At 39.4% G+C, this 13,925-nt stretch overlaps 1 protein-coding gene across 3 annotated transcripts in view; it reads right to left on the bottom strand.

Moving 5' to 3' along the window:
* LOC126272098 (poly(A) polymerase type 3-like) overlaps positions 1-13,925 on the bottom strand; it is a 149,751-nt gene that overhangs the window by 120,763 nt on the left and 15,063 nt on the right. For all 3 annotated transcript variants that reach the window (XM_049974677.1, XM_049974676.1, XM_049974678.1), the window contains one exon: positions 4,999-5,319. In XM_049974677.1, the coding sequence (XP_049830634.1) occupies positions 4,999-5,319 (321 nt within the window). The remainder of the gene's footprint in view (positions 1-4,998; positions 5,320-13,925) is intronic.

The following is a 13,925-nucleotide window of genomic DNA, read 5'->3' as shown; positions in this document are numbered from 1 at the left end:
TGATTCAAACAACCTGCATTAAATTTTCCCAAAAATATGGAATAATGTGCAGTGCTGCATTTGAAATGTTGACTGTAGCTTTTGGCAAATCTGCTAGGAGTAAGACAAGAGTTTACGAGTGGTATAAACATTTCGAACAGAATCGAGAAAATGCTGAAGACGACTGCCACAGACACCCTAGCAAGTCAATTACTGACGACAATGTGGAAGAAATAAGGGAAATGGTTCTGGAAAATAGCCAAATCATCCATCAAAGGGGTGGTTGTTGATGCCGGCATATCCTCTGGCTCACACCAAACAATTTTTCCTGCACATCTGTGCATGAAACATGTAGCAGCAAAGTTTGTTCCGAAATTGTTGAATTTCAACCAACAACATGTCGCTCAAGAATTGATGAATGAAATCGACAGCAATCCGAAACTTCTAAAGAAGTTTATAACAGGTGACGAAACATGGGTATATGGGTATGACATCAAAACCAAGCCCCAATCGTCCCAGTGGAAACTCCCTGAAGAGCCACACCAAACAAATTGACAACTCTGACAGCATGTGAAGGTTCTTCTCATTGTTTTCTTTTATTGTAAAGGGATAGTGCATGGTGAGTTCCTGCCTTATGGCCATATAGTCAATAAGGAATACTGCCTGGAAGTTATTTGTGTGAAGCAACACAAAGAAAATGACGAGAACTGTGGCACAACCACTCGGGGAAACTGCATCACAATAATGCCATGCTCACACCTCAATGCTTGTTCATGGTCATTCGGTAAACAACAAAACTGTTACATTGCTTCAGCCACCGTATATGCCGGATGTGGCCCCCTGCAACTTCTTCCTATTCCCGCGGCTGAAGAGAATCGTGAAAGGATGTCATTTTAACACCATAAATGACATAAAAACAGAATCTGAAGGAACTGAATACCAAACCAAAAGTGAGCTCCAGAAGTGCTCCCAAGATTACAGAATGTGCTGGCACAAGTATATTAGACTTGAGGGGGACTATTTTGAAGGGGACAAAGCTGATATTGATGATGAATAAATAAAACACTGTTTAAAAAAAAATTCCTATTATCCTTTGATCACCCCTCATACATATAAGAACCAAGAGGGAACAATAAGACTGGGAGATCAAGAACATAGGGTTCAAAATAAAAAGGATGTGAGACACGGATGCAGTCTTTCACTCCCAACTAAGCAGTTTATATATCAAAGAAACAATTACAGAAATAAAAGTAAGGTTCAAGTGTGGGATTAAAATTCAGGGTGAAAGGATATCAATGACAAGATCTGCTGATGGCATGGTTTTTCTCAGTTAAAGTAAAGAAAAATTACAGGATCTGTGGAATGGAATGAGTGATTTCAAAACACAGACTGGCAATAAACTGAAAAAAGACAAAAGTAATGAGAAGTCGCAGAAATGAGAAAAGCGATAAGCTTAACATCAAAATTTATAATCAGAAAGTACATTAAGTTAAGGAATTCTGCTACCTTGGAAGCAAAATAATCCAGGATGGAAGGAGCAAGGAGAACATAAAAAGTGACTATGAAGTCACTAGAATGCTGCTGGTACCAAACAGATGCCTTGAAGAAGAAATTTCTGCGAATGTACATTTGGAGCCAGCATTGTAACGGTAGTGAATCTTGGACAGAGGGAAATCTGTGACAAGGCAATCAAAGTGTCCAAGTCATAGTGCTACAGAAGAAAGTTGAAAATTAACTGTAAGGAATGAATATTGCGTTTATTGTCCCACTGACACCAGGATCACTACAGACGGAGTACAAGCTCGGATTGTGTCAAGGATGGGTAAGGAAAGTGGCCATGGCCTATCAAAGGAACCATCCCGGCATTTGCTTTGAGTGATTTAGAGAAATCACGGAAAACCTAAATTTGGATGGCCAGACATGGGTTTGAACTGTCACCCTCTCGAATGCGAGTCCAATATGCTAATTACTGCACCACCTCGCTCAGTGAAAAATTAAGTGGACTGGTAAGGTAAGGAATGAGGAGGTTCTTCACAGAATTAGCACAGAAAGGAAAGACACTGCAAGAAAGCAGTATAGGGTGATACAGCACTGTTAAGGCATCAGGGAATAACCTCAATGGTACTACAGGAAGCTGTAAAGGGTAAAAACTGTAGGGGAAGACAGATACTGGAATACATCCAACAAATAATTGAGGATGCAGAGTGCAAGTGCTACTCTGGAATGAAGAGGTTATCACAGGAGAGGAATCTGTGGCAGACATCATCAAATCAATAAAGGACTGATGAGTTATAAAAAAGTGAGGCTCCAGTTATAGAAAGTGTAAACTATTGGACACAGATTACACTGACATGATTAAATATGGGATTATGAGTCCACATACATTTTTAACCTTGAAGACACTGACATCTTCTATAGTTTACTTCTCGCAAAATCATATTCCGTTAACCTTTATTGCTGCTGTGGGCATGTGTACACATCCTGCTACACCATTTCCAAGGTGTTGTGGACGTGTATAGGCATGACACAGCTGAATGTATTCTGAGCTGCTGACCTCTCACTGGTGCGGAAGAGTTACTTCCATATCATGGTGAACAAAAAAGTTTTGAGTATTTATCATACAGCTTATGTGCCTTATTGCACGCTATCATTTATATAAAATAAAATAATAAAAAAAACCTCTTCTTTTTGACATCTTGATCCATTTATAAGATACAAAGATTGTTATGGCCATGATTCGCAGTGTGCAACAATGTAAAAGGGCACATCATGTGTGAATGACATGCTTATATAACACCCAATAACTTGAGAATGAAATGAGGTCCTCAATTTTAAATAAAATTTTGATATCTTATCTACGTTTCACTCACTGAAATGTCTGAGCTAAAATCAACCTAGGTTCATGTGACGTATTTTTACCTCTGCAGACTCTTTAAAGTTTCATGTAGTGTTTTCCTGAAGCAGCACAGTAAGTATGAAAGGATAATGAAATGAAATTCACTTCTTCGTCAAGTGAAGATATCAGCCTGTAAGATGTGAAAATATTTTTTGAAAAATCAGATCATGAGCACTTCATATCTGTCCATACTGACCCTATGACTCATCTTAGAAGATACACTAAAGCTTACCTACGTTTCTAGCATTTGTAGTGTTTCTGAAGAACAGAAATTTGTTAACACTGAGTATAGATTTAAGTCTCAGGAAGTCCTTTCTGAAAGTATTTGTATGGAGTGTTGCCATGTATGGAAGTGAAACGTGGACGATAAATAGTTTAGACAAGAATAGAAGCTTTCAAAATGTGGTGCTACAGAAGAGTGCTGAAAATTAGATGCATAGATCACGTAACTAATGAGGAGGTGATGAACAGAATTGGGGAAAAGAGGAATTTGCGGCACAACTTGACTAGAAGAAGGGATCAGTTGGTAGGACATGTTGTGGGGCATCGAGGAATCTCCAATTTAGTAATGGAGGGAAATGTGGAGGGTAAAAATTGTAGGAGGCCAAGAGATGAATACACTAAGCAGATTCAAAGGCTGTAGGTTGCAGTGGTTACTTGGAGATGAAAAATCCTGCACAGGATAGATTAGAATGGAGAGCTGCATCAAGACCACCACCACCACCACCACCACCACCACCACCACAACAACAACAACAACAACAACAACATGTCAGAATGTCATCTCTCAGCACAGGTACCACATTTGATGAGCAGTACAATCATAACAAAAGCCACCTCAGCACAGAATGCAAAGAGTACATCTGTAGCAGCGAAAGGGTTAAGGGAGAAAAATGCCACGGAGATAAAAATATGTAAAGAAAAGACGGCAATGCTACTGCATGTAAATAGAGATTGAAGTGAGAAGTTTCCTCCCCCATTAATTCCCAAGTGTTTCCAAAACATGAAAACACTTCTTCATACTTATGAGTACAACAGCAGTCCCCACAGATGTCAGAAATGTTTAAAAAATTTTGTGTGTTTTGATGCCAAGATGGACGCCAGATATGTTTATTGCAGCCTGGAATTCTGTAACACAATAGTCTGTGTTAAATTGTTTCACTACGGTACATCAATTGAAGAAAACATTGTCTTTGAAGAAGAATGGAGTATCAAAACTGTTATTTCTGAAAGTGCACCCTTCTGGGACACTGTTTGTTGTGACTTTCACACTGAAGATTGATGCAAATTAAATTCTTATGAAGAAACACAGGTAGGAGCTGGTGGTGACAGCGATGATGATGGAGGAGGAGGAGGAGGAGGAGGAGGAGGAGGAGGAGGGCATTGCATCACGTTTCACTGCCGCAGTGCAAGTAATTGATACTGTCAGAAATTTTCTCTTTTAATGTAGATGTATCAACTCTAACTTATATCAACCAGCTGGAGCAACACCTTCTTTCATGCTGGAAGAATATGACGAGACTTCTTGATTAAAATAATATTAAATAAATGAATAAAATGTGGTGTTCTGTGAAAACTGAAATAATTATATATTTACTGCATTTAAATTTTTAGCAAATAATATTGGTAATTTTATAAATAAATAGCTGTTACATCATCTTAATATGTTTGAATTATGATTCTGGGTCACTCCTTTCATGTACACTGGCAAAACCATCCATTTAAGAAAACTGCCATCTAAGGAAAAAAACTATTTAGGTACCCGGAGATTCGTTAAGAAGGGGTTTTACTGAACTGAGATAAAATAAAACACAAAATCTGAGAATCAAAATTTGTCATAAGACACACTCTGCATATGCCCAACTCTGAAATACTAAGTGAAAGAATCTACTATTGTGTGTGATGACTTATTTTATACAAAGGAATGCACTGTGACATCTCCAATAACACCCAATGTCACAATTTGATTGCTAAAATTATTCTGTTTCAAAGGTTTGTTAAGCTAGAATCTCTTAAATGCAGTTCATAACAGCAATACGAAAAAATATTTAACTTAGTAAATATGTGGCCAACATTTCATTGCAAAAAACCTAAAGTCAAACACTGGCACTCAGTAAACATACCGATGATTGAGCTCTTCGTCAGTTTCAAATACATTATACGGTTTAAGGACTTCTTGCAGTTCTAGAGTTCTCTGAATGTCAATGGGTTTGGGCATGGCAAGGCTGATGGCAGAGGTCATCCCAAGGGTACGAGGACCAGTCTGCTGTTGCTGGTCCTCCTGTTGTTGTTGTTGCTGCTGCAGTTGTTGTTGCTGCTGCAGCAAAGAAGTAGGTTGTGGCAGCTGCTGCTGCAGTTGCTGCTTTTGTACCTGCTTCTGATGAAGCTGGTTCTGTGTTTGCAACTGCTGGAGCTGCTGTGTTTGTATTTGGGCTGGCCACATCCTGCAGGTACAAGAAATTATGAATTTATTATTATTATTATTATTATTATTATTATTATGATAATAACTGCACTAGAATTGACATGTAAACTATAACTAACAACAAAAACTTTCACCCCTTAAACCTACTCACCTATCCCTCAGGGAGACGGAGGCACATACAGGAATAAAAATGATTTCTTATGAAAACTATTAGATTTATGTGTTAACAGAATTAACTCGTGTTTTACTCATAAAAATACTGCTGATTCATTTCAGTAAAAATCATGAATCTACTGAATATGAAAATAATTAACCCTATACCCACACTCCAGTTTTGCACTCAGTGATCACGTGTCCTTCCCTATTTTCACGCAAAGAGCAATGTTCCGTTTCCAAACAAGTTATTTTCTGTAGCTAAGCATTTAATGTTTGTGTCTTTCTAACCGCAAAGACTAAAATCAATTCTACAATTGTTTCAAGAGATACAATAAGTGATCAAAAAGTTTCTGTTTGAGGGTGTTGCTGCAGTGTATACACAATGTAGCTTCACTTCAATGCGGGTATATAAGCACCGACATATAGGCAAGGAGTTGGTGTGGCATTCTTGTGTTTCTGAAGTGCTGCAGTAAATGTGGAAATGTGAACTATGGCGATGTTATTACCGAAAGTGTTTAAACAGGACTGCATGCTATTATTCTTTTCTTGACTGTCGAAGACCAAATACTGCTAACAATCCATAGGAGAACAAAAAATGTGTTTAGGGCAGCATGCCTGTCAAAAACCACTGTTGTGGAATGGTGTACCAAGGGGTGCTGCTGCTTCATGATGACACACTTCCATACTCTGCAAATGTCATAGCACAGACGTTACACCAAATCAGGTGGGAGATACTTGAGCACCCTCCCTACAGTCCCAATCTCTCCCCGTGCGATAATCCTGCTTCAATGACTTAAAAAACAGCCTTGAAGGGTTTATGATTCCTGTCCGATGAGGATTTGCAGCATGCCGTTATGGCCTTCTTCGTGCAGCAGGACGTGGTGTTTTACAATACAGGTATTTTCAACCAGTGTGTTGTTGTGACGATTGCCTCAATGCTCAGTGATTTTACCCTACTGGCATACTAATTCTGGACAGTACGGCCTTTGAACAGAAACTTCTTGATTCTCTCTTGTAATTACAATGACCACACTCTTCAAATTAATTTAGAAAAATGGTATCACAGTGAAAAGAAATACTGCTATGAAACAAATAAATTAAGAGAACTGAGGATGAAGAGGTATACATGGGAGCTGGATAAAATCAAATGCAGTGTTAAGTAAGTTAGCACAGAATAGTGGTATAACAGAATATCAGTTCCCAACTTCAAATCACATTGTAAATGACTTGATGGAACATAATGGGAATAATAAATCATATTAGGTTGGCGCATAAGCTCACAGTTTCTTTTTTTTCAGATTGCTACAGATTTATGGATTTATTTACCAATTCCTATAGTTGACTGCTGCTATTTGAGCTTTCATATTGTCATATTATCATTTGGAGATCTTGACTGGAGCTGTGGACACTAGAAAATGGAGTGCCAAGTGGAGAAATGTGAACATTTCCTACATATTCTTCTGCTTGAGTTCAATGGAGGGGTGACAACAGCAGAGGCAGCTAGAAACATTTGTAAATTGTATGGGGATAATACCAGTGGACATGGCAAGAATACGGTTCTGTCAATTTATGAAGGATCATTTTTACATTAGTGACTTTCCACGCTCAGGAAGATGTTTCAGGTTTGATTTAGGTTGTTTAAACACATTAATCCACAATGACCCACATCAGTGTGCTCGAAAACTGGCAAATGGAGTAAACTGTGATGCACCATTGTGCGACATTTGCATGAAATGGGAAAGGTTAAACAATCAGGCATTTCGGTACCGCATGCTCCAAGCCAAAATCACAAAAATCAGCATGTGTTCATATGTACATCTCTGCTTGCTTTTTGTCAACTGACTTGTGAACAATATCAGTATCGTTACTGGTGACGAGTAGTGGTGGTTTTGTGCTAACATAAGAAAAACAAACGAATGGTTGGTCCAAAACAAAGCAAAAACTTCCCATACAACGACCTGAGCAACAAATAATCACACCTTTTCAGTGTAGTGATGCATCAGGAATAAAATCAGTCAAATTCTTAATTTGTCTTGCCATAGTATCTACAGCTGCTGTAAAGTGGTTTACAGCACTAGTAATGCGCAAGCAACCACTGAAATATTCAAACAAAAGAATACAGGAGAGCATAATTAGGTAACAACAAAACATAATACAACAAAACAGAAAATGAAATCTTACTAGCACGACAATAATGTTCAGATGGCCAATAATGCACACTACTGACAGCTGCCGGACATACGGAAAAAAGGAAAGATTGGTTCCTCTGCTCTCAACCTCATAGGCATTCTTCTGCACTGCCAACAATAATGTGGTGGAGTTTAAGACTGAATTAAAGAACTTTCTACTGTACAATTCTCCACACTCCATTGAAAGGTATATCAACAGAAACATTTAAAATTAATGTCTTGCATTATTTTAAACTGACATTAGCACTGTAACACAATGACCTATCAAAATGTAAATCAAACTGTATTTGGATAAAATATATATCCCCATTCCAGAGATACCTCTCCATGGATAAATGAAATATAACTAAAGTAATGTAAATCCTCCTCTGTCCTTAATCATTCTCCTACTCAGTCAGGGAAACCTTTCCAAAGAAGTATAGTAGAAGAGTTTACTATAAGGGACATTCAAAAAGAAATGAGCTGGAGTCTGGAATGCGCAAACTGGTGACAGGACAGTAATATCGTGGCGAGTGTAACAAGGTGTGGTTCCGACCAGAATGTAGAAGTTTACAGCCCATCGTTAGAGGGCACGCATGCATGTCACGTGACTATACAGAGCTAGCAGCAGCATGCATCAATCGTCCAATGTTGCCAGTCATATTGTGAACAGTGACATGGAGGCGTCAAATGAAGAGCAAAGAGGTGGTGTTTATTTCTGACAGCATAAGGAGTAGGTGGAATGGATATTCATCGACGAAATGTCACAAGTGTACGGCGAACACTGCATGTCCCTTCCAAGAGTCAAGGCATGGTACACGCGCTTCAGGGAAGGACGGCTGTCGTTCGCCGATGACCCACAGTCTGCAGCACCACACTGCATTACCGACGACATCGTCCAGCTGGCGGATGCACTCATTACCCAGGACCAAGTGACAGTGAAAGCCATAGCTGCCGTGTTCGGATTGAGCATTGGAAGTGTTTACACCATCATGAAGGAACGACTGCACACGTGCGAAGTGCAAGACCAATCGGTGCCCCAGTCTTCAACCACACCAGCAAGCATGTCGAATGGCCCATTGTCTTGCTCATCTGGAGCACTATGCTCGAGAAGGGAACGTGTTCCTGGCACAAGTGGTGGCTGCAGATGAGTCATGGTGTCATTTCGAACCAGAATCAAAACGACAAAGTCTCCAATGGAAGCATCCAGGGTTACCACCACCAAAAAAGCCAAGACCATCCACACAAGTGCAGGAAAGGTTATGCTGACATTCTTCTTTGACAGAGATTACCCCCTTCTGATTCACTTCCTGTAGCACGGGACAACAGTGAATGCCCAGCATTACTCGCAAATCTTGACCACCCTTCGCCAAGCGATCAAATGAAAATGACCAGGCAATCTCACGTGTGGGGTCATTCTGCTCCACAACAGTGCAAAGCCTCACACGGTCAACACAGTCACAGCTCTCCTGTAGAAATTCAAATGGGAGGTTCTCGGCCGCCCTCCATACAGTCCAAACCTCTCTCCCTGTGATTACGCTATTTTTGGTCCCCTTACAAAGGCTCTGAGGGACAAACAATTCACCTCTGAGGAAAACGTCTAGCTGTACGTGCGGAAATGGTTAACATCACAGTCCCGGGAATTATATGAGACAGCCATTCACCACCTTGTGTCACAGTGAGACAAGTGCCAGGGTCAATACTTATATAACACACTGTTAGTGGTTTCTGTAATTACACCCCACTGTGGGTCAGCACTGAGCCAGCTGCTCGAAATATGCAGCATCTAGATTTGTGGGACATTCGGGTGTGACAGTGGTCCAGTTGAACTGCATGGGAATGTAAGGGCAGGCATATTCATTGCTAAGGTTCTGTTAAATCACATTGTCTGACCACCACAAGGTAGGATCCCTATAGTGTGCACTAGAAACACTAACCTCTTCACAGCTGCACCTACAATCCAAGAACAAGTAATGGACTCCCTGCAACATTGTGTCATTCCGTACCACTGGCAAATACTAGCAGCAGTCCAGTCGGCCTAGGGAACTGCCGTCCTATGCGTAGGCCATTGTTAACACAACATAAACAGATGTGTCTGCAATGGTGCCATACCTGAATTGCAAACTGGTGCTGCATGGCACTGCATTGTATTCAGTGCTGAATAGTGATTCCATATTAATCCACATGATCATCATTGCCGAGTGTGGCAGCAACTGGAGAGAAGTGTTATCATTCCAATGTTTAGGAGAGGCACAGCAGTGTTACTCCTAGCATCATAGTGTGGTTAGCTACTGAGTATGACTTCAGGTCACGGCTGATTGTAATTGACAGAACTCTGACATCACAAAGGTACTTCATGGACATCCATCATCTTCACATTAACTCTCAGAAAACAGTATTGTGGTGCAATTTTACAACAGGACAATGCTCTTCTACACATGGAACTTGTGTCTCTGTGAACCTTCTGTGTGATGATGAGGTACTTCCATGGAGCAAGATCTCCAGACCTGTCTCTGATAGAACTTGTGGGGACCAGCTGACACGTCAACGTGTCCCAGTGCCAGTACCTTGAAATATCAAGGAACAATTGCTAGAGTTGTGGGACAGCTCGCCTCATGAGGAGATACAACAACTTTATGACAACATTCCCAAAGAAATCAGTGTATGCTCCCAGACCTAAGGGGAAGCAACATCATAAGTGAGCTGCCACATCCTTCGTAAATTTGACTCGGTATTGTACACTACAATAACAACACGTACTCCCTCAACCCCATGAAGTTTCACTTCATTTCCTCCATCGCTTCTGGGTGTTCCACTCTTTCGGCAGGTGCTGCATACACATAAGAAGTTGGCATAGAGAAGACCGGGATAACACTGCATTTGATTAAGATGAGATGGACGTACCCATGATTGATACACATCCGAGTCACTCTTGCTATTAATTTCCTTGAGAACTTTTAGCCACAGAATCATGGTTTAGGTGGAATAGTTTTTGACAAAGCACACAATTTGATCTTACTTGATGTGGATAAATTCCATTACTCTTACCGATAAATATTAATTTATTTCTTGATTCTTGACTCATTAATTAAAGTGACACAAAATTCCCAAGGCCTAGAACAGTGGTTCCCAACCTGCAGTACTTACCCCCTGAGGGGTAAAATAAAATTTTCTGAGGTGTGAAAACCTAATGATTCGATTCTATTTCAGTCACAAAACAAAATTATTTTCAAAAGATTATCAGGATTTTGTAAGACTCCAATACTGTTTATGTGAGTTATCAATAATTACTTTTGCTCAATTAGTAGCATTAATCCAGAGGATGTTTCAGGTCACCCACTTAGTCCAACCACAACACACACACATTGTGCTTTGTCCCGCACAATGCTTATGATAAAAGTGAGACATATATTAACAAATGTTAAATATTTCAAGAAAATGTCTTCTCCAAGTTGTAGATAGTACCTGCAGTAGTTCAGAAATTGCTTCATTATTCACTTTGAGCACATAAATGAATTAATTGATAGAACTAAACAGCAGTAATCACAGGAGGGCTGCTATAGTGCTGTACACAGAGTAGTTATTATTATTATTTTATTATTATTATTATTATTATTATTATTATTATTATTAGAGTGGTTAGACACAAAGCATTAACAGCCTGAAGTCGTTCAATTTCTGCCAATTCAGAAGTAAGGAGTACAGAAATGAAGTGATTTACGAACAGTAAGTATAGTGAATACATCTGAACTTGCTTGATTTTAAATGGGGCCATGGTGTGCAGGTCAAGTAACTGCCAAAATGGAGAAGAGTAATGCATGTTTTGTAACAAGGCTGTACACTCACTGTTGATAGTTAGCTTTATTTGCTGAGAAGGAGTTGTGGGAGCACTTGTGATGCTCCACAAATTCCTTCATTATTCATTCTAATTCACACACACACACACACACACACACACACACACACACACAAACACACACACACACACACACACACACACACACAATATCATTCACCTTTCATCATTTAATAAAAATAAATAATGTTGACACAACTAGAAATAACAATGCATATCTCACCAAGAATGTGAACACAGGAAATGAAGCATGACAGGTCAACCGATATCAGCAGGGAATTCATCATACACTGTTCGAGATAAAACTGCACAACAGGTAGCTTGTGTATTTCAACTTTTTTGCCCAATAACATCTGTAATTTCAACTATAGTGGACATATGAACATCCTGTTTGGATCATGGAAATTAACTACCAGATGAAATGAATCAAGCTTCCTATTAATGTGGATGGTTGTCAGAATAGTGTCTTCTATCTAAATATCTGTTAAACACATGGGCAGCAGGATATTCACTATCAAGTAGCAGCTGTCCCAAAGTAAGTAAAATCACTTGGAACTCCTTGGAATTGAGATTTTTTATCCTTTTTCAAAATGGAAATTACAATCTGTAGCTATAGAAGTTTTATTGTGGGTGGATTTCATGCCTTCATAGTTTATGTTCTACCCATAATGCATGGCATTATCATCATGAGTATGTTCCATAGCAGTAGCTGAAAAATCATTATGTAAGTATATGAGGAAAATAATGAGAAAACCTTGCCTCAAAAAGTTGTGCATATCAACCTTTTTACACAAATCTAATGTGTTTGTCAAGCACCAGCTCCAGAAACAACCTATTCATCATCTAAATGCCAAACTGAGCTGAATATGACCTGTACCTTTCCCCCAAATCTCAGCCATAAAATAATTGGGGTTTTCGCACAATACAAATTTCAACTGCAGTGCTTGCTCCTTAGTTGCAAATAAAGCAGCATCACTGCCATCCAAAGAAAATTATCACTAACCTTCAGATTTCAGTGCAATTCTGATGCAAATCTCAAACACTATGTTGTTTGTTATGTGAAGAGTATATCCAATAAGAGTCAGGACAAAGTATAGTTTGGATGAATTTAATGTGCATTGTTAGATCACAATGGAGAATGAATGGTAAACTGCTGCTTCAGCAAAAAAAAGTCCTACAGATGACCAAAGGCTGGGAAAAGCCTGACCTTGAAGATATTCATTTCTTTGTACAAGGTAAAAGGAAACATGGGATATCTAACACAGGCAGGATTCCATGGAAGTATCAGTTGGTGTCACATGTTTATACATACAAGTGGCCCCTCTATCTCATTAAATATTTCCCTAGCACATATAACATGACTTGCTGGTGTGCTACATTGAAAGATGCTGCGTCCCCCCCCTCAACTCCTCAATGACCCAATTATGCAGGGCATAACAATAAGATATGGCCAAACTTTCAGGAAATATTAATCACACATTGAGGAATAGAAACTGTTATATGTAGGTCCAGGAATGCTTTTTCCATGTTAGTGCTCATTTTCTACTTTGTTTCATAATCCCACTAATTGTGGGAAATACACAGCAAAGGAGTATACCAGGATTACAAGAAGTGTTTCCTCACATGAAACATTCAAAATATCTTCATGGTTATGTTTTGTTAGATTATATGGTCAGTTGTAACTTAATCATCCGTGTTTGTTGTTCCAATGTAATGAAGGTAACGTTGATATGTGACTCACTTCATTGCATGTGTCAACATGTGACTATCTCCATTGCTGTTCTAGCATCAAGCATGTGGCATCAGCTGTTCAGTGTTCACCATGGGCTTGGTTTACATAACAAGGAAATGAAAGTGTATTCAAATGCGGAGTTGGCAAATGTCTAATGGCTGTATAGATTAGCAGATGGTAACGGCCATGATATTCAATGTTTGTAATCGGGAGAGATTTCCAGAAAGACGACAGTGCCCCTGCAGGAGGATGTTTGAAGCAATTATCATTTTTTGAGTAAGAAGCGGATCAATTGCTTGACCTCCATGTTCTCCAGCACTAAACTGACAAAACCTTTATTTCTTGGGGGGCTTTTGAAAGCTCTTTGTGTACAGAATCCCGGTATAAAATTTAGAGAGCCTTCATGCCTGTATTGTAAAGCACTGTGAAACAATGTGCAACTCTTCCAGGATACACCAGTGCATCAGGGATTCAATGTGACACCGGATTGATGCATGTATCCCTTCTAACAGAGGGCATTTTGACCATATCAGTTAGCAAAGTGTTTCATACTGCAGCGATATGTTATTTTCCTTCATGTTTCCCTTGGTTAAAGTGATTACGAAAAGCAGAAAATGAGCTCTAGCATGGAAATAAAGCATTTATGGACCTATGTACATGTAACATATTTTCTTCCTCTACGTGTGAGGAATGATGCCTTAGAGTACGGTCAT

This window comes from Schistocerca gregaria, chromosome 5 (genome assembly GCF_023897955.1).
Source record: "Schistocerca gregaria isolate iqSchGreg1 chromosome 5, iqSchGreg1.2, whole genome shotgun sequence".
Taxonomy (NCBI): Eukaryota; Metazoa; Arthropoda; class Insecta; order Orthoptera; family Acrididae; genus Schistocerca; species Schistocerca gregaria.
This window is presented reverse-complemented; position numbering and strand designations above follow the sequence as displayed.